The 24,907-nt window shown below is 40.5% G+C and overlaps 1 protein-coding gene across 3 annotated transcripts in view; it reads right to left on the reverse strand.

Moving 5' to 3' along the window:
- FAM13C (family with sequence similarity 13 member C) overlaps window positions 1-24,907 on the reverse strand; it is a 151,633-nt gene that overhangs the window by 24,313 nt on the left and 102,413 nt on the right. For all 3 annotated transcript variants that reach the window (XM_044916473.1, XM_021699502.2, XM_044916474.1), the window contains one exon: window positions 22,276-22,360. In XM_044916473.1, the coding sequence (XP_044772408.1) occupies window positions 22,276-22,360 (85 nt within the window). The remainder of the gene's footprint in view (window positions 1-22,275; window positions 22,361-24,907) is intronic.

A 24,907-nucleotide genomic window follows, 5' to 3' on the forward strand; every position in this document is an offset into this window, starting at 1 on the left:
GAACCTGGGCAGAAAATATTAAAGCCGCCACCACCACCACCAAAAATGGAAACACACATTATTTTGGTATGAATTATAAAATCAGCCTAGCCCCAAATTACAAAAACCCTCTATTTCATATTATTTGCATATGTTAAAGGGTGTATTACAAAATGTTACAGTGAAAAGGGAAACAATAAATGGAGCTGAAGCAAAAGAGGACAGACTATGAGGAAGAAAAGAGACAAGAGGAATGCCAGGAAGGCAGGAGAGTGAAGGACACAGGGAGGTAGGGAGAGGAGGCCATGGAGAGAAAATCGTTCAGCAGCGATTAAAAATGATGGAGAACTCTGCTTATCAACATGGAATGATGTTCAGAATATACTAAATGAAAACCACAGATTTCAAAACAGTAATGATTCCATTTTACGTAAAAAGCATACATTTTTGTGTCCAACTAAATGTACCAAAAGATCAAAGAAGCTACTTAGAAAGTACAACACATGGAAGAAAAAGCCTTGAGTTGTCCTGAGTATTTGCTGGGCAAAACTGAGGAGTTTTGGCTGCTTCTTCACTAGGAATGATTCTGTTTATTTTTCAAAATTTTATGTAGCATTTTATTTTTGACGAAACAAGACAAAACAAAACAAAATAAAACAAAACAAAACAAAGCAAACCAAGAACAAAACCTGCTCCAAACCCTTTCCCCAGCTAGGATGCTAGGTCTGTGCCTGAATTCTCTGATCATTCCCCCTCTAAATGAGTTCATTAGCTTCCTACCCCAGGGTCAGTCCAGAAGGTGAGCACACCTGTGCTATGGAGGCGAGAGCAGGGAAGTGAGGAACATCAGGACATGGAGTCAGAGTGGCCAACATGAGAATCTCTACATCATGGGGCTCTAGACAGCTATTCAAGCAGCAGCCAAAACTCCTCAATTTTGCCCAGCAAATACTCAGGACAACTCAAGGCTTTTTCGTACTCCTACCCCAAATAAAGAAAAAAACAAATGTTTTCTGGGTGAATACCCTGAAAACCCTGCAATCCACTTTTCCAAAATAAACATTTATCAAAATTTGGTACCGGATGACTCTTAATCAGGTTTAAAATGGCTCATGTTCCCCAGAGCTTGAAATGCAATTTGCTTTGTGTAACATCAAAGGTCTGACCCCTTGTGTGTTTTCAACTGGCTTCTTTGCTGTTGAGTCGCAGGCTGGGAGCCGCGATAATGCCTCCTATTGCGCCTCTGAAGTTCATGGACAGCATTCTATCAGTGGCGGAGGCTGGTCAGAAATGCAGATGAGGCCTGGGGAAGAGGCGGGGCCGGGCCTGCAAGCAAGGAGCACTGCTGTGTCTGGCAACTCGCCACAGGCCACACCCTTGCTAAGAATAATTTACCCAGAAAACACGGTTTGGCAGGAGCCCTAAGGAGTAACAGGAGTAAGAGTTACTAATCAATAAATCACAACATGTGCTAACAATCACTTTCAAAACCCACCAAGAGGTATACAGTTTCCTTACCAAATCCTTTTCTTAAATCACTAGGCCCCAAGAAGAAATGCATTGTATTCATATAACCTGTCTCTGAGCAGAGTCTTTTGGTAATAATGATGGGGAAGAAAAGAATCTCTAGCAAGCACCTGGGACCAGTGTGTTTTGGTTGAAATGGGAAGGGTCTGAGGCCTTCAGCTCTTCAGCTCAGCTGGGGCCTAGGGTCAAAACTAACAGAGTCTCTTGGTGCTGTTTTATAAAGCCAAAGTGGAGGCACTAGGGCTCTTAGCCATCTGGCTGAGGTGGAGGTAAGACGAGGGTCCACAGGGCACAGTGCTCTCTTGTGACGCTGGGCAGGGGCAGCGAGCCACTGCTCCCAGTCAGCCACGCAGCCACAAGGGTAAACCACCGACACACTGAAAGCCATTCTCCATACAGCCGTTCTGTTCTCCTTTCAGTACAGTATTCAATAAGTTACATGAGATATCCAACATTTTATTATAAAATAGGCTTTGTGTTACATAATTTTGCCCAACTGTAGGTTCATGTAAGTGTTCTGAGCACCTTTGAGGTAGGCTAGGCTAAGCTAGGATGATTAGTAGGCTAGCTAGGTGGATTCAATGCATTTTGGACTTATAATATTTTCAACTTACAGTGGGTTATCTGGATGTAACCCCATTATAAGTCAAAAAAGATCTATATCTGTATATAGATAGAGCAGAAGAGTACATATTTTATATAAATTAATATATTTACCATGTATTTTACATAGATAAATTTCAACCTGTAGTTTTTTCATTTCAGCTTCATCTTAGGTTATGATGGCCAAGAAATAATGAATTTGATGTGCTACTTTTTTTTTTACTGACACACATTATTATTTTAATTCCTACTAAAACTAACAATGTTTGCCCATGCACCTTTGTCTAGCGTATTGGTGAAACATTGTGATAAGGCATAGAAGCTGCTAAATACAGTAACTATGGGAACCATCATTTTAATAATTATCATCATCAGAATAAGGAATTAAATATTATGCTCTCCTATTGAACACCAACTACACACTCAGAGTCCCTATGGGGTTAATACGGGAAATGAGAACCAATATACCCTTCAACATACTGTCCCTCCTACCAGTTCTTATTTATAAATAAGAATAATCATATGTAATATTTCTGGAGTGACTCACTATGTCCTCAACTTGTAAGAGTTTTTGCATGTATTTAATCTTCATAACAACTACATGAGGCTGATAGTAATAAGATCTCCATTTTAAATTCAGTATGGAAGGAGATATAAACTATGTTAGCACCAGGGAAGGTTTGACCAGTGCCCATGATAAAAGACTCCACATCTCTGACCCTACAAGCCAAAGAGTATTTCTGGCGGCCTACTCCTGAACAGTAGGGAACAGAGAAGAGAAATAATTATCATCAGTGTGTGAAGGCCAAGAGACCACTTCTGATCTTGCTGCAACCCCAGGTAGAAACAGATGCTGTATTACAGCTGTTGAATATTCAAGTCAAATTTAAAAATATATCTAATGTGAATTTTTAAAGTGATTCAAGTGCTCGCTTCGGCAGCACATATACTAAAATAAAGTGATTCAAAATTCAAATCTCTATCTGCAACCACTTGAGATGTACTGCTGAAATCTAATTGAGTAATGAATTAGCCATAGTCTTGTGGATTTGTTGATTTGCATTCTCGGGTTTGCCCTTCACCAAATTTGACCAATTTTGGTCAAAATTGGTATGCCCAATTTTGTCTTATGTGTGACCTGGGACAGATGGTTCGATCTTTTACATTCTCAGAGCTTTTATAGGTAGCATTCAGTACATTCCAAATGCCAAATATCAGCCTTTGTTGGTTTTAAAAGCTAGATGAGCCACAAGTATGTCCATCACTCTAACAAGGCACAAGCATCTGAGTTTTCATCCTGCCTCACCCAAAGAGGGTCAGCAAAACAAAAACTAGAAACAACCCCAAAACATCTGATGGATACACAATGGGTTCAGTTTTAGGTATGTTGAATTTGAGCACCTAAAGGTACAAAGGGGTTAGCTATGGAGTCACAAAAGAGAGAACATGGGTAAGATTGAGGTCATCTTTGTAACTAAATTTGGGGAGACAGGTGAGCTTGCTTGCTTGGAGACTACCAAGAGGGGAGAAGCAGTATCTCCAAGGTTAGAATGGGTGGGGTAAGAGTGAGGACAGATGAAGAGGGATTCCGGGTTGATGTAACTGGCCACATTACTGAGTGAGGTGTGGTTGGTACTCCAAGTCCACACAAGTAGTGCCAGCTTCTGTGGACAGCCACCAGAAACATCTGGGATCTAGAGGGGTGGGAAATTTGTCACTGTGAAAGCAGGCAGACAGTCTGCAGGTCCAAGAGCCACCTTGCCATCATGTATAAAAGTACAGGATATAGGAGCACCTGGGTGGCCCAGTCAGTTAAGCATCCAACTCTTGGTTTCAGCTCAGGTCATGATCTCTCAGGGTCAGGAGATCAAGCCCCAGGTGGGACTATGCTCTCAATGGGGAGTCTGTTTGAGATTCTCTCTCCCTCTCCCTCTGCCCCTCCCTCTGCTTACTCTCCCTGTCTCTCTCTCTTTCAAATAAATAAATAAATCTTAAAAAAAAAAAAAAGCACAGGATATAGGCTCAGAAACACCTAGATTCAAGTCCCAATTTTGTCATATGTGTGACCTGGGACAGATGGTTCGATCTTTTACATTCTCAGTTTTCCCATCTATATAATGGGAATTCATTCATTCAACAAATGTCTATTAACCATCTACTGCATGCCAAAACCCTGTTTTAGGGTAGGATGACAACAGTATCTATCTCATAAATTGTTCAGAGGATTAAAAGAAGACAAGGAATCTCAAGTGCTTAGGACAGTGCCCTGGGGAGGGGACATAATAATCCACCAATGTTAGTTGTTGTTTTTTTGTATTTATGGTGCTTTTACCTAGTTAGGGAACTCAGGAGAGGAGTTGGCTGGGTAGAGAAAGATGAAGTCAATTCCGGATACACTGAGTTAAGGGGCACTTTTGGTCATGCAATGGAGGTGCCCTGTAGGCCCGTAGGCCTGGTTATGTGGAGCTCAGGACACAGAGTCCAACTGAGTTTCATCTCAGCATGCACCTCCCCAAATCTGCCTTCTACAATGGGAGGCAGAGCTGTGAGCCTCATTTTCATTTTGAAGGAGTCAATATATTGATTTCAATTAAAATGAATGGCTAATATATTAGGGCACTGGGCTAGCTGAGCATTGAAAAATCCCCAAATTCTCTCTAAAACCCAGAAAACTACATGGGTCAAGAAGCCTCACTCAACTCAGATCTAAACTTATTTCTTGCCTCTGCACTTTTTTATTACAATCTTCTAATTAAATCTCCATCGGTAAATACAGATCCAGGTTTTAGGTTTGTGAGTAGTTCTTTTATGTGTGTATGTGTGAATTTTTATTTACTGCAAGATTACTGTAAGAATAATTAAGTACATTTTTTTAAGTAAGCTCTACACCCAATGTGGGGCTTGAATTCACAACCCCAAGATCAAGAATCACATGATGTACCAACTGAGTCAGCCAGCTGCCACTGTGAGTAGTTCTTAAATTTAATCCCATCCCTCTTGTTCCCTAGAAAACTGTAAGAGGACAATTTCAGAATATTTTTTTCTTGCATCATTGCAATTATACCTAACATGCAACACTTTTACCAAGTAAACATAACATTCAAATCATAGAAATGCCTAAATACATAAATCTTTAGGGTATATTGACACTGATTATAAGTCCAATCATAACTTATAAGCAGTTTCATAATAAACTTTTAAAGATTTTTTTTAGTATTTTTATAGTCTCAATGGTAAGAATAAGGAATAAATGACCCCTAGTTTAAAAAAAAAAAAAAAAGCAGTATCAACAGAGGCCTAACCAAAGGAAAATCACATTGTCATTTGGCTAACATGTTGTTCATACTATATACTATTATACTAGCATGTTAGTATCATTTTGGGAAGAGTAAACAGTTTGAACTCACCCAAATTTTCATAAGTGCCTAGACAAAATTAAATATCTTAAATATATTTTAATTTCATGCCATAAATAGCTTAGCAAAGTAAAGTCCCAAGGTAAAAGAACAGAGGCAGTAAAGACAACTAGAATGAATGGAGACAAAGGAAGATAAAGTGGCAAGGTCGTGGGTGAGAAAGAGAAGCAGCCAGAAAGCTGTGGGGGAAGAACAAGTATAAAAACAAAGAGAGACTATGGTGGTGGGGATGGGTGAGAAGGAAGGAGAGGCAGGGGACAAAGATGGAGTTTGCACTGAGGAAACATGCAGCAGACATCAACTTCTAGCCCATGAAAGACTGAGGTCTTCAGACGTTAGTGACTTCTACCTTAAATCAGAACTGTACTGTGGGCTACGGTAACATGACCTACACTGAAGACAGATGAGAGATCTCTGATCCTGTCATAATGAAAAAGGGAAGAAATCCATGCTTTGCATTGTTTCGGAACAGAACATCTGATGCAAGAATAATTCATATTTTTGGAGGCACCATATTTTCTATACAGCACCTAACCAAATGTCCAATTTGGGGAGGAAAGAAGAAACAATTTTCTAGACAAATCTACCAGGTGATTAAGTGAATCTTTGCAAGTTATTCTCTGATTATTCAAGGCTTATCCCTTTGCCTATATGCATACTCCCAAAGAACAGTTGAGAAATAACCAAGGGAAATAGCCAAGGCCAATGAACAATTTTTTCCCCCTCCCTGTGTCATAAAAGTGGAGCCAAATGCTCAGATTACAGAGCTCTGCTTGAGCTGTGGGACCAGGGAAAGAGCAACTGTCATCCATGATAGTGTCTAAGATTTGGAAGCACTCTCCTGATATACAGAGAAAGCTGGATGCTGTGCTCTGATTATTTTTCAGCCTAAACAGCTCTCCAGGTCTTCTAGTTAATTCCTGCACAATTGACCACCTCAGTGATACAGCTGATAAAAATATGCTATTAAGGTAACAAGGTATTTTTTAAAGCATTTTCATTTATAAGCAGATGTACTTTGCAAAAAAAGAAGGAAAATTGAATATACAAAGCAAATGGAAAGACTACTGAAGGAAATTCTAATCTTCAATGGGGGGCTGTATGTTTACTAGGCATATCCAATGTCAGTTAGAAAAAATTAGTCAAAGAAATTGGTCCCAGAGCTCCACAAAGACAGAGCCACAGAAAAGTATGATCCTCAGGGAACTGGAAGAGACAGTGGAGACTAATTCACCCTGGGCTTAGGAATGGTGGTAGGATGGAGGCATCCAGAAGAGTGTCAGACACCAAGCGTCTGGGCATGCCATTGGTCACTTCCACACTGTACTTGTCATAAGCATGGAAGAAGGAATAACCAGAAAGGTTTTAAAATGACCATAATATATGGGAAACTGTGTGCAAGGGAAAAAGGGTATATGAAAACTCTGTACTGTCTGCTCAATTTTCTATAAACCTAAAACTTCTTAAAAATAAAATCAATTAATTTTAAAAAAATGACTAACAACCTACCAGTGAAAAGCCTGGACTCTTGAGTTAGAGCCCCAGACTTGGTCTGAGATGCCACTTGCTCACAATTGTTATGTCCTTGGCCAGGCAAGCCTCTTCTAACTCAGAATCCTCTTTTGTAAAGAGTTGTAGCAAGGACAAATGGGATAACTTATTACCACAGTGCTTGGCCTGCCGTAGAAACTGAATTTAAAAATCTTTTAAAAAATAATCACCTGGCGGGGCACCTGGGTGGCTCAGTCATTAAGCGTCTGCCTTTGGCTCAGGTCATGATCCCAGGGTCCTGGGATAGAGCCCCACATCAGGCTCCCTGCTCCACGGGGAGCCTGCTTCTCCCTCTCCCACTCCCCCTGCTTGTGTTCCCTCTCTCACTGCGTCTCTCTCTGTCAAATAAATAAATAAAATCTTTAAAAAAAAAAATCACCTGGCATTTTAGCCTATAGGACTGTTTTTTTCTTTCCCTATAAATTAGTTATATAAACAACCTCAGAGAATATACTGTCATCTATGAATTTTGAAATCGTTAAAAAAATACTTTCCTTAGAAAACAAGGGGTTCAGGAGGAGCAAGATGGCAGAGGAGTAGAAGACCTAAATTTCATCTGGTCCCAGGAATTCAGCTAGATAGGGATCAAACCATTCTGAACACCTACGAACTCAACAGAAGATCAAAGAAAAGAATAGCAGCAACTCTCTGAACAGAAAAGCGACCACTTTCTGGAAGGTAGGATGAGCGGAGAAGTGAATCCGAGGTGATATTTGGGAGGATAGATGGCGGGGGAGGGGGCCTCCGTTGGCCACTTCTGGCAAGTGATAGAGCCGCAGAGCACAAAATCGGAACTTTTAGAAGTCGGCTCCACTGAGGGACATCACTCCAGTGGCTAAGCGGGGGGTGGAGCCCTCATGCGACAGTGTGGTCTCAGGACCCTCAGGGTCACAGGAAGACCGGGGGTGCCTGAGTGTGGCAGAGATCCCATGATCGGAGCGGGGAAGCCAGCTGCAGAGACAGAGCCGAGGTGTGGGCTCTCAGCTGGGGTTGCCATAAACCGTGATCCATGGCACAGTCAGGCCACTGCTCCTCCAGCAGGGACCTAACAAGCGGCAGATCCGGGGAGACTCCCCTTCCTCCCACGGGAGGAGCGGTGTGGGAGTGCACCACAGGGATCTGCTGGGTTTGGAGACTCCACACGGGGTCGGGTGCCAGAGATAGAAACGCTCAGTCACAGGCCGGGTGAGCACAGAGTGCGGCTGGAGACCAGGGAGACGGTAGTGACTGACTGCTTTACTCTGGGGGCTCACTGAGGAGTGGACCCCAAGTTCTCAGCTCCTCTGGGGTGGAGATTGGGAGGCCACCACTTTCACTCTCGTCCTCCAAAGCCAAAGGGAAAGCTTGCAGGGAACAAAAGCTCCCGAGAACAAACCCGAGCTGATTACTTAGCCCGGACCAGCAAGGGCAGGACAATTCCGCCTCCGGCAAAGACATTTGGGAACCACAGCAACAGGTCCCTCCCCCAGAAGATCCGCAAAACAGCCAGCCAAGACCAAGTTTACCGATCAATGAGAACGGCAGAACTCCAGAGCTAGGGGAATACTGCACATAGAATTCATGGCTTTTTTCCCATGATTCTTTAGTCTTTCAAAGTTAATTTTTTTTTTACTTTTTTTTTTTAATTTTTCTTTTTCCCTTTTTCAACCAACATCTTATCAATCCCTTTTTTAAAAAATCTTTTTTATTTTTCATTTTTAGAGTCATATTCTATCCCTTCATTGTAGTTAACCTTATTTTTGGTATGTATATATATATATATATATATATATATATATATATATATATATATATAAGTTGTTCTCTCTTTAAATTCTAGAATACAGTTTCGTCTAACAGACCAAAATATACCCTAAATCTCTAGTGTATGACTTTGTTCTAGTCTCCGGCCTGATCACATTCTCTCCTTTTTTTTTTTTAAATCCTCTTCTTTCTTTTTTCAACCAACTTCTTATCAATTCCTTTTATAAAATCTTTTATAATTTTCATCCTTCCAGTCATATTCCATCCCTTCATCATATTTATCCTTATTTTTGTACATATATAAGTTTTTCTTTCTTTAAAATTTTGGGAGGCACTTTCTTCTAACAGACCAAAATACACCCAAAATCTAGTGTGTGGCACTGATCTATGCACCAGCCTGATCATATTTGATCTTACTCTGTTTTTTGTTTGTTTGTTTCTTTGTTTTTATCTTTTCCTTTTTCTTTTTTTTTCTTTTTTCTTTCTTTCCCTTCCTTTTCCCCTGGTTTCAGGTCTCTTCTGATTTGTTTAGTGTATATTTTTCTGGGGTCGTTGTTAACCTGTTAGCATTTTGTTCTCTCATTCATCTATTCTCCTCTGGACAAAATGACAAGATGGAAAAAATCACCTCAAAAAAAGAATAAGAAGCAGTACCGACTGCCAGGGACCTAATCAATACAGACATTAGTAAGATGTCAGAACTAGACTTCAGAATGACGATGTTAAAGATACTAGCTGGGCTTGAAAAAAGCATGGAAGTTATTAGAGAAACACTTTCTGGAGAAATAAAAGAACTAAAATCTAACCAAGTCAAAATCAAAAAGCCTATTAATGAGGTACAATAAAAAATGGAGGCTCTAACTGCTAGGATTAATGAGGCAGAAGAGAGAATCAGTGATATAGAAGACCAAATGATGGAAAATAAAGAAGCTGAGAAAAAGAGAGATAAACAACTACTGGATCATGAGGGCAGAATTCGAAAGATAAGTGATACCATAAGACAAAATAATATTAGAATAATTGGGATCCCAGAAGAAGAAGAAAGAGAGAGGGGGGCAGAAGGTATATTGGAGCAAATTATAGCAGAGAACTTCCCTAATTTGGGGAAGGAAACAGGCATCACAATCCAGGAGGCACAGAGAACCCCTCTCAAAATCAATAAAAATATGTCAACACCCTGACATCTAATAGTAAAACTTACAAGTCTCACAGACAAAGAGAAAATCCTGAAAGCAGCTTGGGAGAAGAGATCTGTAAACTACAATGGTAGAAACATTAGATTTGGCAACAGACTACCCACAGAGACCTGTCAGGCCAGAAAGGACTAGCATGATCTATTCAGAGCACTAAATGAGAAAAATATGCAGCCACGAATACTGTATCCAGCTAGGCTGTCATTGAAAATAGAAAGAGAGATAAAAAGCTTCCAGGACAAACAAAAACTAAAGGAATTTGCAAACACAAAACCAGCCCTACAAGAAATATTGACAGGTGTCCTCTAAGCAAAGAGAGAGCCTAAAAGTAACATAGACCAGAAAGGAACACAGACAATATACACTAACAGTCACCTTACAGGCAATACAATGGCACTAAATTCCTATCTTTCAATAGTTACCCTGAATATAAATGGGCTAAATGCCCCAATCAAAAGACACAGGCTATCAGATTGGATTAAAAAACAAGGCCCATCGATATACTGTCTGCAAGAGACTCATTTTAGACCCAAAGACACCCTCAGATTGAAAGTGAGGGGGTGGAAAACCATTTACCAAGCTAACGGACACCAAAAGAAAGCTGGGGTGGCAATCCTTATATCAGACAAATTAGATTTTAAACCAAAGACTGTAATAAGAGAGGAGGAAGGACACTATATCCTACTTAAAGGGTCTATCCAACAAGAAGATCTAACAATTGTAAATATCTATGTGCCTAACATGGGAGCAGGCAATTAATAACAAAAGAAAAAAACACATCAACAACAATACAATAATAGTGGGGGACTTTAACACTCCCTCACTGAAATGGATGAATCATCTAAGCAAAAGATCAACAAGGAAATAAAGACTTTAAATGACACAGTGGACCAAATAGACTTCACAGATATATTCAGAACATTCCATCCCAAAGCAATGGAATACACATTCTTCTCTAGTGCCCATGGAACATTCTCCAGAATAGATCATATCCTAGGTCACAAATCAGGTCTTAACTAGTACCAATAGACTGGGATCATTCCCTGACTATTTTCAGACCACAATGCTTTGAAACTAGAACTCAATCACAAGAGGAAAGTCAGAAAGAACTCAAATACATGGAGGCTAAAGAGCATCCTACTAAAGAATGAATGGGTCAACCACGAAATTAAAGAAGAATTTAAAAAATTCATGGAAACCAATGAAAATGAAAACACAGCTGTTCAAAATTTTGGGATGCAGAAAAGGTAGTCCTAAGAGGAAAGTATATAGCAATACACACCTTTCTCAAGAAACAAGAAAGGTCTCAAATACACAACCTAACCCTACACCTAAAGGAGCTGGAGAAAGAACAGCAAATGAAGCCTAAACCCAGCAGGAGAAGAGAAATCATAAAGATCAGAGCAGAAATCAATGAAATAGAAACCAAAAGAACAGTAGAACAGATCAACGAAACTAGGAGCTGGTTCTTTGAAAGAATTAACAAGAATGATAAACCCCTGGCCAGACTTATCAAAAAGAAAAGAGAAAGGACCCAAATAAATAAAATCATGAATGAAAGAGGAGAGATCACAACCAACACCAAAGAAATACAAACAATTATAAGAACATATTATGAGCAACTCTATGCTAGCAAATTAGATAACCTGGAAGAAATGGATGCATTCCTAGAGATGTATCAACTACCAAAACTGAACCAGGAAGAAATAGAAAACCTGAACAGACCTATAACCACTAAGGAAATTGAAGCAGTCATCAAAAATCTCCCAACAAACAAGAGCACAGGGCCAGATGGTTTCCCAGGGGAATTCTACCAAACATTTAAAGAAGAATTAATACCTATTCTTCTGAAACTGCTCCAAAAAATAGAAATGGAAGGAAATCTTCCAAACTCGTTTTATGAGGCCACACTTACCTTGATCCCAAAACCAAAGACCCCATCAAAAAGGAGAATTACAGACCAATATCCTTGATGAACATGGATGCAAAAATTCTCACCAAAATACTAGCCAATAGGATCCAACAGTACATTAAAAGGATTATTCACCATGACCAAGTGGGATTTATCCCTGGGCTGCAAGGTGGTTCAACATCCACAAATCAATCAATGTGATACAATACATTAATAAAAGAAAGAACAAGAAACATATGATCCTCTCAATAGATGCAGAAAAAGCATTTGACAAAGTACAGCATCCTTTCTTGATCAAAACTCTTCAGAGTATAGGCATAGAGGGTACATACCTCAATATCATAAAAGCCATCTATGAAAAACCCACGCGAATATCATTCTCAATGGGGAAAAACTGAGAACCTTCCCCCTCAGGTCAGGAACGCAGCAGGGATGTCCACTATCACCACTGCTATTCAACATAGTATTAGAAGTCCTAGCCACAGCAATCAGACAACAAAAAGAAATCAAAGGCATCCGAATCGGCAAAGAAGAAGTTAAACTCTCACTCTTTGCAGATGATATGATACTTTATGTGGAAAACCCAAAAGACTCCACCCCAAAACTGCTAGAACTCATACAGGAATTCAGTAAAGTGGCAGGATATAAAATCAATGCACAGAAATCAGTGGCATTCCTATACACCAACAACAAGACAGAAGAAAGAGAAATTAAGGAGTTGATCCCATTTACAATTGCACCCAAAACCGTAAGATACCTACAAATAAATCTAACCAAAGAGGCAAAGAATCTGTACTCAGAAAGCTATAAAATACTCATGAAAGAAATTGAGGAAGACACAAAGAAATGGAAAAACGTTCCATGCTCATGGATTGGAAGAACAAATATCATGAAGATGTCAATGCTACCTAGAGCAATCTACACATTAAATGCATTCCCTATCAAAATACCATCAACTTTTTTCAAAGAAATGGAACAAATCATCCTAAAATTTGTATGGAACCAGAAAAGACCCCGAATAGCCAGAGGGATGTTGAAAAAGGAATGCAAAGCTGGTGGCATCACAATTCCGGACTTCAAGCTCTATTACAAAGCTGTCATCCTCAAGACAGTATGGGACTGGCAGAAAAACAGACACACAGATCAATGGAACAGAATAGACAGCCCAGAAATTGACCCTCAACTCTATGGTCAACTAATCTTCAACAAAGCAGGAAAGAATGTCCAATGGAAAAAAGACAGTGTCTTCAACAAATGGTGTTGGGAAAATTGGACAGCCACATGCAGAAGAATAAAACTGGACCATTTCCTTACACCACACACAAAAATAGACTCCAAATGGTTGAAGGACCTCAACGTGAGATAGGAGTCCTTCAAAATCCTAGAGGAGAACACAGGCAGCAACCTCTTCGACCTAAGCCACAGCAACTTCTTCCTAGAAACATCACCAAAGGCAAGGGAAGCAAGGGCAAAAATGAACTATTGGGACTTCATCAAGATAAAAAGCTTTTGCACAGCAAAGGAAACAGTCAACAAAACCAAAAGACAACCAACAGAATGGGAGAAGATATTTGCAAATGACATATCAGATAAAGGGCTAGTATCCAAAATCTATAAAGAACTTATCAAACTCAACACCCAAAGAACAAAGAATCCAATCAAGAAATGGGCAGAAGACATGAACAGACATTTTTCCACAGAAGACATCCAAATGGCCAACAGACACATGAAAAAGTGCTCAACATCACTCGGCATCAGGGAAATCCAAATCAAAACCTCAATGAGATACCACCTCACACCAGTCAGAATGGCTAAAATTAACACGTCAGGAAATGACAGATGTTGGCAGGGATGCAGAGAAAGGGGAACCCTCCTATACTCTTGGTGGGAATGCAAGCTGGTGCAGCCACTCTGGAAAACAGTATGGAGGTTCCTCAAAAAGTTGAAAATAGAGCTACCCTACGACCTAGCAATTGTACTACTAAGTATTTACCCCAAAGATACAAATGTAGGGATCCAAAGGGGTATGTGCACCCGATGTTTATAGCAGCAATGTCCACAATAGCCAAACTGTGAAAGAGCCAAGATGTCCATTGACAGATGAATGCATAAAGAAGTGGTATATATATACAATGGAATATTATGCAGCCATCAAAAGGAATGAAATCTTGTCATTTGCAACGATATGGATGGAACTGGAGGGTATTATGCTGAGCAAAATAAGTCAATCAGAGAAAGACATGTATCATATGACCTCACTGATATGAGGAATTCTTAATCTCAGGAAACAAATTGAGGGTTGCTGGAGTGGTGGGGGGTGGGAGGCATGGGGTGGCTGGGTGATAGACATTGGGGAGGGTATGTGCTATGGTGAGTGTTGTGAATTGTGTAAGACTGTTGAATCACAGACCTGTACCTCTGAATCAAATAATACATTATACGTTAAAAAAAAAAAAAAGAAGAAGAAGACAATAGCAGGAAGGGAAAAATGAAGGGGGGTGGAAATCGGAGGGGGAGATGAACCATGAGAGACTATGGACTCTGAGAAACAAACTGAGGGTTCTAGAGGGGAGGGGGGTGGGGGGATGGGTTAGCCTGGTGATGGGTATTAAAAAGGGCATGTACTGAATGGAGCACTGGATGTTATATGCAAACAATGAATCATGGAACACTATATCAAAAACTAATGATGTACTGTATGGTGATTAACATAACATAATAATAATAAAAAAAAAATAATGGCATAAATAGGCAAGTGCTGGCCAGAAGTGAAAACCTTGTCTGGAAGGCAAAAGCCAACTCAGCAAATATGACCAGGGTCAGTACATCAGGAGATGTCAAACGTGAGCGGAGCCAGGACCCACAGTTTGTGGCAAACCCAAGGCTGAAGTTGGAAGATGGAAGCAATAGCCAAGGCTGGGTCCAGGTTTGTTCTGGAGGCTGGATGATTCCAAAGGTCTTAAGGATATTGGGGCTGGAGGCCAGGCTCTGGGCCTGATGGTTTGGGGTCAGAGAGTCAAAGGAACCTTGGAATGTTACCTACCTAAGGCCTGATTGGCTTTATAGCTATATTTGTCCATTCCAGTGATGGGTATTAAAGAGGGCATGTACTGCATGGAGCACTGGGTGTTATACGCAAACAATGAATCATGGAACACTACATCAAAAAGTAATGATGTAATGTATGGTGATTAACATAACATAATTTAAAAAAAAAGAAAACAAGGGGTTAATGTGAAGCTCCCTCTTTCAGATACTATGAAGATGGTTATAAGAGCATCAGAGAAAAATTAACAGTAAAGATCATTTTCAGCCAAGTTATGTCATAGGTTTAGCACAGGATAGATTTTATGGTAACAAATATAGTTTCAACTTTAATAGGAGGTAATTATTCAACCATCCGCTCTATAGATTATTGCTGTTATAAATATCTTTTGCTTAAGGGAATTAGTATAATGTCAATCAAATGCAAGGGTCCAGAGGGGACCTAGGGAATGAACAGTACTAATGGCATTTCCACACCTTGAAAGTAGTTAGAATTATGACAGTAGATAAAGACAAATGTAAGCATTATCAACTGGAAGAAAGGCAACAAAAGCTCTGACTATGGCAAGAATGACCAGCTTTTTAAAAAAATAATAGCTGACATTTATTGAGCATTTACTAAGAAGGATGTGCTAAGTGCCTCATATGTATTATTCTACATTAGTCTCAAAATAATCCTAAGAAGTAGATACTATTCTTTTTTTCCCATTTTAAAGAAAAGGAAACTGATGCACAGAGAGATCAAATCACCTGTCCAAGATCACTCAACCTGCACATCAAGTTCTGCAAAGAACTATGTTTCTAAACAAGGCAGAGCCAATGAATGTAACTTATTTGGGCTCTCAAGAAGTCCATGGCATGGTTTTTATATCAGAAGTTATTTAAAAACAAAACCAAATGATGACTGAGCTAAATGTTTTGCAGTGGATTACAAAACCCACTTAACAATATGCAGTAAAGAACAGAGTTGAATTAGTATCTTTTTGATGGACACGTCAGTACTAATCCTTGCAAATGGATACTGAATTAATCTTATTTTGCATTTCAAAAATGACATAGAGGAAGAAGTAGAGTCATGAGTCTGAGTATGCAGATGATATTGATACATTTTTCAAAGAATAAAATGCTAAGCAACCACAGAAGCAGCTCACAAAGCATGAGGAGGCTCAATAGTGACAGATGACCTTCAATGTGGGCCAGTAGGCAATACAGCTGGAGAAAACTATCCATATACTCTTAATAAGCACTAAACTATAAGTTTAGTAGGGAATGGGATTTTTGGAGCTCTAATGATATACAGTGATAATGACATAAAAGCCAAGAAAAGAGTATGCATCTCTAGGAAGAGTTTAGAAAACAATCCAACATGCATAATATTTTGTAATTAATAAAACATCCTCATGCCCATATTTTTTAGGTATTCATTTTTTTTATTGAGATCATTATAGTTTCATATGTAGTTGTAAGAAATAATAGAGGGAGCCCTTGGACACTTTGCCAATTTCCCCTAATCGTATCATATTTACAAATAAAATTCTATTTGACTCCATCTGGAATACACTATGAAGGTCAGGTAAATGCATATCAAGAAAGGCACAAGAAAGATTCTAGAGATGGTTTAGATCATAGGAGCTGAAATGACTATGAGAGGAGAGGTTGTTAACGGGTCAATCAACTACAAATCTAGGTCACATCAGGTTGACAAAACAAAGTCAGGGGTGAATAAAGAAAACATGACTTTCAAAACACATTAGTAGAGAGTATATACATTGGCTATGGGCTTAATTTCAAATTCTAGAATATTAGAACTATGGGGACTTAATATTTAGACTGGATAGCAAATAACATAGTGTGAAGCACTAAACTATGGAGTCTGACTGGGGAAACCCTTCCCCTCCTCCCATTTCTTCCCAACCTCTACCACTCAGTAGCTGTGGGAACTTCAACTAGTTATACTAACTCTCTAAGCTTATTTCTTCATCTTTCATCTGGGGATAATAATGGCACCTACCTCATAGGGTTGTGAAGATAAAATAGGAAAACCTAGGTAACAATGTCTGACACAAATGAAAATGTCATTATTAGCTAATGCTGATGTTATGCATTTAAAGGCTTTTAAAGGAGGGTTTCTAAACCTTGCCACTATTGACATCTTGGACCAGATAATTCTTTCTTGGGGCAGTGGGGGTGGACACAGGGGGTTCCTGTGCATTGTAGGATGTTCAGCAGCATCCCTGGCCTCTAACTCATTAGATGTAGCACTTATCTTCCAGCTGTAATACCAAACATGTCCCTAGATATTGCCAAATATCCGCAAGGCTGGGGGTGGGGTGGGGTGGGTGAATGTGAAATAAAATCAACCCTCGCTGAAAACCACTGCTTTAAAGGAACCAATTTAGGACAAAAAGATGAAGCACTACTTTCCATGGTGGTAGCCGTTTCTTAGTTAAAGCAACAGGTCGTACATATTGCAAATATAAAAAGTTTCAGAACGGATTTAGAAATAACAAACATACATACACATAGACCCATAATGAACAAAGTTTCTAAATTAAATTTGGAATTGTGCACACTTACGAGGTTGAAGTAATGGAGACCCCGTCCTACAAACTTTCAAACACTGTGCGGGGCCACTGCCAGATAGGATGAAACCTCAAGTTAGGTGAATGATCCACCTAGCGGACACTTGAGATGCCCCCATGTTCCAGAAAGCTGATTATAAACTCCACCTGCAGCAAGAACACATTTCAAGGCACCCCCTAGAGAAACACTAGAGCACTGTGTTCCAGAAAGTGTTCCTGAATCTCTCTGTGCCTCAGAATTACCAGGGGGAGCTTTTCAAACATGGACATTTCCAGACCCTATCCCTACATTTTAATTTTGCATTTTAGGGTGGAGAGGCCAAGACAACTATCTGTAAGTTTAGTAAGTCCTCCCAAGTAATTGGGAACATCTGGTCAAGTCGACAGTGTCTTGAAATGTGAGAAAGAAGGTCAGGTTCTCTTTAACTCTGCCCCATCCTAACTCGTACATCAGAAAGAGACCTACACACTATGCAGAATTCTTTATGGGAAAAATTACAGCCTATAAATAGATATATTACATTAGTTCCCACTAATGATCAACATTAGGAACAAAGCTCCTACCCAAATAGAAAGCTGAAAACCAAAATTTTACAATAAAAGAATTAAGAACTGCTGTTATTATTTCTAGTAATAAGTCTTCAGTTATCTCTGGTGACAGCTTTTGCTACAAATTCCATACCATCAATCACCCATGTTCAGACAGAACAGGGGTTACTATGCTCAGTCGTGTGGAACCAACAGTCTGTCTGCAAACTTTGAAAATGACAAGCAGTTGAAAGACAATGCTCATTCTATTTTCTATTCAACACCACCAGAATAGATCCTTACTAATGCAACAGAGGAAGCATTTGCTTCAGCAGTTAGAGGGATTTTAAGCCTAAGTTTGGAGCAGGTTTCCATCTCAAATTATGCAATCTGCAACCTACAGGTAGGGTGACCAGCTGTCACAGATTGCCTGGGACTGAGAATTTCCCGGCATGTGGGACTTTCAGTGTTAAAACTTAGACATTCCTGGGCAAGCCATGACGACTGGTTACCCTATGTACAGTCTTTTTTTTTTTTTTTAAAGATTTTATTTATTTGAGAGAGAGAATGAGAGAGAGAGAGAGCATGAGAAGGGGGAGGGCCAGAGGGAGAAGCAGACTCCCTGCTGAGCAGGGAGTCCAATGCGGGACTCGATCCTGGGACTCCACGATCATGACCTGAGCCGAAGGCAGTGGCTTAACCAACTGAGCCACCCAGGTGCCCCTACCCTATGTACAGTCTTAAAGTTATCTTGTAGCTTGTTCCCTATCTATAACTTTTTTCTTTTTTTTAAAGATTTTATTTATTTATATGACAGAGAGAGACACAGTGAGAGAGGGAACACAAGCAGGGGGAGTGGGAGAGGGAGAAGCAGGCTTCCCACTGAGCAGGGAGCCCGATGTGGGGCTCGATCCCAGGACCCTGGGACCATGACCTGAGCCGAAGGCAGACGCTTAACGACTGAGTCACCCAGGCGTCCGTCTATAACTTTTTTCTAAGGGCCTCTACGTCCCTCAAATCTGTCCCTATCCCTTGTCCATGTTCCATCCCACATATTTCTAGCCTGAGGACTTGGGTGCTGGAGCACCTTTCTCCTCCTAAAGTAAATGGACTGAGCTGACTGGTCACAGACACTGAGTTATAAGTCTATGTCATCCAGGAAACGGAGGTGAAGCAAAATCAAAGAGAACCTGAGAGAACCTGACCTTCTCTCTCCTAATTCAAGACACTTAAATAATGGTTCCCACTACTTGGGAGTGTTTATGAAATATAAAGATTACAGGACTTCCACCTCAGACTGTCTAGAGAGGAGGACTAAGAATCCCCATATGTGAAAAGCTTCTTGGCAATTATGATGTTCAGAAAGGCTCACCAACAATATTCAGAACCCAGTGCTCCTCCAGGGGGGGCACGAAATGTGTTTTTGCTGCAAGTGCAGTTTATAATTGCATTTCCAGAATGGCGATGCATTTCAGATATTTTACTAGGGAGGACTGACCTTTGTAACCCATAAATCCAAGTTAAAACCCATACTTTGATCTCAAGAGGCCATCATTTCAAATGCCTACATACTTTACTTGTCATGCCTTAATTGAGTCTAAAGTAAGCTTGAAACCTATTTAAGTCAGGTCAATTTATGTTTATAAATGTTTGCCTTTAATAGTGCATTGGTAGCATATTATATCCAGATAGTCCTGTAAAAAATCACCTGTTGGCTTTGTCTTTGTTATACCAATTACTGACATCAAAAATTACTAATTGAATATATACATGTAAGGCTCAGAGCTAGATGTTAGACTTTGGGAAGGAGAAAATTTTAAGTTATATAAATCTTTTATAGACTTATTGCCCTCTGTACTAATCTTATGTGATCACACTCTCAACAGGGATTTTTACACACATAAAAATTAGTTTCAAGGTGGTCAAAGATCACTCCAGAAATCCTTTCACAGTCCCTGAGCCTTTAAGATGAGTAAACATTTCTTCTTTCTGAGTGACATATGGTTTAGGAAATATATGACCAAAAAAATTAATTAAATAAATTTTAAAAAGATAATATGACCTTCCTATAAACACTCATCTTGGAAGCCAATGAGAACAAAAGATCCCATAAATTAATCTCTGAAAACCTATTCCAAATGCCTGCTCCTTTGGCAATATCCCTGCCAAATGAAGACACTTTTTAGGTCCCTGAAAACATCTAGCAGGTGGTTTCCAGATTGTGTCAAAGGGTTATTGGAAAATTAGAGAAGATATGTGTCAAAGTCTTACAAGGTCCAATATAGGGGCTGAAGCTTCTTCACTCTTATGCAGTCATTTTGGCTACATGAGACTCCTTATTCATAAGCTCTACAAGGGTGAAAAACATCAAGACTTTATGGATTTTATCTTTGAAAACTTGCCAGAAATATTCTTGACTAGTGTGTGGAGATGCACATGCACACACACACACACACACATGCACCGACTGAAAACCTCTTTTTCATAAACTCTCTTGAAAGAGCACTGAAACACCTCAAATTCACCTACATTTTGGAAAATTCAGCATCCAAAACAAGCTTCCTCTGTAAGGAGCCTTCTGTTCATTTCTGTCACTTGACACTTAACATGAAATGTATGGATCATTCCTTTGGTATGGGCAATTCCTACATAAACTCATTATGCATTTCCATTATACAAGGAGTGTTAATAAGGTTGTTCAAAATCCTGTCCATCCAGAATGAGAAAATGCATAACTACTCTTAACCTTTGGAGAATATAAGACACATATATGCACATAAAAGTCATGATTTAAAATAGAAAAGATATATCTATATCCAACATGGAAATATTTTATAACTCTCTTCCAGATACTTGTGTAGCTATACAAAACATCAGACAACTCAAAAATTAATGTGTATCTGGCTTAAGACTTCATTATGTGTTTTATATGTTGTTTGTTGGGGTTGGTGGAAGAAAAAAAGTGTATCTAATAATCTGACTCAAAACTCTAACTGGATTGACATTGGGTCCTGCCCCCTTTTATTTGCCTCTCATCAAAACACAATGGCCAGCAGAGCAAGGGGAGCTCACCAGGAGATAAGGACAGTCAACTATGAAGCATATTATTTTACAGATTAGCTTAAGGATTTAATATAAAATATAGAAAGTACTTAGAACAGTGCCTGGATCACAGAAATCTTCAATAATAATAAAGCTATTAATAGTAGCTACTATTAGCCACCATTATTAATATACTTAATTATTAATTAATATACTTAATAAACACTGGAGATTATGGTTTTACCTACTTAGACCATATGGATCAGTTTTAAGCAGGAATGTCTTAAATGAGCTGTTAACAATGACACGGAAACACATTACCTTTTTTAATCTCTTCCTTCAATTCCTGGAGATAAAGGACATCTCATGAAGCAAGTTCACCTAAGCCTATTTTTATCAGCCATCCAGAAACCAGCCTGCAAACCTCTGGCCCATCTGTATTATAAAAGATAAGCTGTGCTCTCATTTCTACTCATATAAATTAGTGTTTCTTTCCTAACTAAGTCTTCCTGGGAGCATTAATTTGCCTTCTGCTTACTAGCCAATCTACCATGCCTGGGGTTAAAACCAGAGAAACTGTCAGACAAACGGAACCAATTTTGAGACTTTTCAACACAGAAGTTAATGCGGAAAAAAAAAAGAGACAGAAAAAGGCAATATAGGATCAGAATGAGCTACACCACTCACCTCCACTTTCCCTATGTTGATGAATCATCTTATAAGCAGGTAGTAGAAGAAAGCAAATAGTAATGTTAAAACTCTCCCATCACCGAATACCTCAAAAATACCATGAGTATCAAGACAGTACAGATTATCTACAACCAGTGATAGAAAATAAGCACACCACTTGTTTGTCACAGGAGACCAAGTCGGAATTCATTAGGACCAGGAGTTGTGGTGAGTGTTTTTCACCTGACACCTATTTATGCCTAAGTCTGATGCTTGGCCCCCAGCTGGAGAGAATGCTCTATATCAGAACACACCTTAATTCCTCCTGCTCCGTCTCAGCTCCCCCACTGCAACTCAAGCACCTCCTCAGCTTTTCTGTTGCACCAGGCATGGTTTCCCACAGGAGGCCACATTTAGGAAAGCAGCAAGAAGCTGAACTCTCCTGAGAGTACAAGTGAAGACCTGTCCCCAGCCATGCCTCTTACCTGCAGCATCTGCGCCTTCCACAGGCACATTCTGGGTCGACGCTGGGATTGGGTCCTTGGGTCCATGCACCTGAGCAGCTTCTTCCTGGTTTGTCAAAATTGCAGAGCACAGATCAGTTTCCAGGGCTTGGAGCTTCAGCAAGGAATTCTGCCAGCAAAAGCAGAACATCGGGCTAGCTAAGTAACTGCCTAATACACAGCGGTGAGTCCGCAGCTCTGCAAAACCCCTTCTTCCAGCGGCTGGAAGGGGGGGAGGATCTCAGCCCCAGCGGCTTCAGGCAGAGCTGATTGTGCCAGAATCAGATACACATTATTCCACATGCAGCCTCAGTTTCTGCCTCATTGCAATCCTAACGTATATGGCTTTATATGTCACACATGGGACTGGTGATTTCGTCAAGATGAGACGCTGCACCAGGAGAGCCAATCTGAGATGGTATCTGCTGCCCGGGTGCTTGAGGCTTTACGCTTTGCAAGTGTTTCATTCATTGTGCTGACATCAGGAGCAAGTGACATTAGGCCCCTCCCAGGCTACCATTCATAAAAGCCAGCATCCCTTAACCACGAAGACTGCAGCAGACCGCAGTGCATAAAGAGTTACTGCTGCAGAAGCCGCCTGGCTTCTGGGAGGTGCTTCTGGGCTCCCTGATCTACATCTGTATCTGGGAGGGTATATGCGTGCACGCATGTCTGTCTTCTGAAGTTGCTTCTCACACATGGGATGGCTCTAGCTGCCTGTATCAAAAGCAGAGTGCAGGGAGCAAGGGAGAGGGCCTTGGTCACTGAGTGTGACCCAGCCCAGCCACCGAGAGAGAAGGAATTTCTTAGCTCCCAGAACAACCCTCTTCCCACTCCCTTCATTTCTCATTTTAAATTTCTCCCATGGTTCTTAATCAGAACAGAGTCATACAGACTGACGTACGTATCCTGCCATGATGCAGATGCCCAGCAAATTAATTCCCCTGACCAGGTGAAAATGAGATGTGCCTGAGGCCTTGGCGGGGTGCCACTCCCCTGCAACAGGAAAGCTCTGCAGGCCTCAGAAGCTCCTCCACCCACAGAGCTCCTGGCAGGGGTGGCTACCTGGAGTGGAGCCATTGATCCTGTGCCTACTATGACCCTCCAGTATATACATACTCTACTCACACTCTACCATCCACCTTCGTACCCAACCACCACACCCTACTCCATACACACGCTCCCATTCCCATCCCATGCTTACCCTTATACCCTACCCTACCTTCACCTCCTGTTTTCCACACCCTCGTGCCCAACCCCCACACCTTCACACTACTTGCACATACATTTAACCCCCAAATAACCCCATATACACTCTCATTTCTACCCTTCACACTCACCATTTTTATCCCCTACTACGCACATACACACATACACACACACACACAGAAACACCCCACCACACACACACCATATATATGCCCTCATACTCCCACTCTCACATCTATTCGGAACACACACACACCCCTCCCCGCCTATATACCCTCACACCTTACCTCACATAAGCGCCCACCTCCAACATCTCTTCACACCGAACCCCTCCCCTCACAGAGTACCTATTCCTACACACATACCCTCATCCATGCTGTTGATGTGAGTAAATATGAGCCCCCAGCAGTGTTTTCAAAGTTGTTCACTGCTAAGCGGGCTCCAGATACCTCCTCTGTCACACTCAGAGATGAAGGTACAAACCTCCTCTGTGCTCAGGAGCTGCTGACTGAGAGCCCACAGCTCAGATGAGGCATGTACCTGAGATCAGGTCACTTTTTTACTGCTCCCTCCTCCTTTCTGGGATGTTCTCCCAGCAGCTGAGTGTGGAAGTAAGAGCCTGAGGTTACTGACAGGAGGTACAGAGGAGCAAGGGCACCAAGTTTCTGGGAAGAGTTCTAGGCATCCAGGAGACAAAAAGAACAATTCCAGACAAGCTTCCTACTGGAGGAACTTAGAGATCAGAGTGACCTTTCGAAAAAGAGCAAACTATTCTGAAAATTAAGAAATGATGACATGAGAATGTAAAATGGTGCAGCTGCTATAGAAAACAGTATGGCATTTCCTCAAAAAAATTAAAAATAGAACAACCATATGATCCAGTAATTCTGCTATTGCATATATACCCCAAAAGCAGGGACGCAAACAGGTATTTGTGCATCTATAGTCATAGCAATATTATTCACAATACCCAAGAGTTACATTATGGACTGAATTGTGTCTTCCCCAAATTCATATGTTGAAGACCTAACCCTCAATGTAACTGTATCTGGAGATGGGGCTTTTAAAGGGAAAATGAGGTCTAAGGGTGGGGTCCTAATTCAATATGATTAGTGTCATTATAAGCACAGAGAGAGACACACCAGGGATGCATCCACAGAGGAAAGGCCATGTGAGAAAGTGGCCATTTGCCAGCCAAGGAGAAAGGTTTCAGGAGAAACTAACTCTGCCAGCACCTTGATCATGAGCTTTCAGCCTCCAGAACTGAGAAAATAAATGTTGTTTCAGCCACCCAGTCTGTGGTATCTTTTTTTTTTTAATGGTAGCTCTAACAGAGTATTGGCAGACTAATACAAGGTAGGAAGGAAGGAAGGAAGGAAGGAAGGAAGGAAGGAAGGAAGGAAGG

Source organism: Neomonachus schauinslandi, chromosome 6 (assembly GCF_002201575.2).
Source record: "Neomonachus schauinslandi chromosome 6, ASM220157v2, whole genome shotgun sequence".
Classification (NCBI taxonomy): domain Eukaryota; kingdom Metazoa; phylum Chordata; class Mammalia; order Carnivora; family Phocidae; genus Neomonachus; species Neomonachus schauinslandi.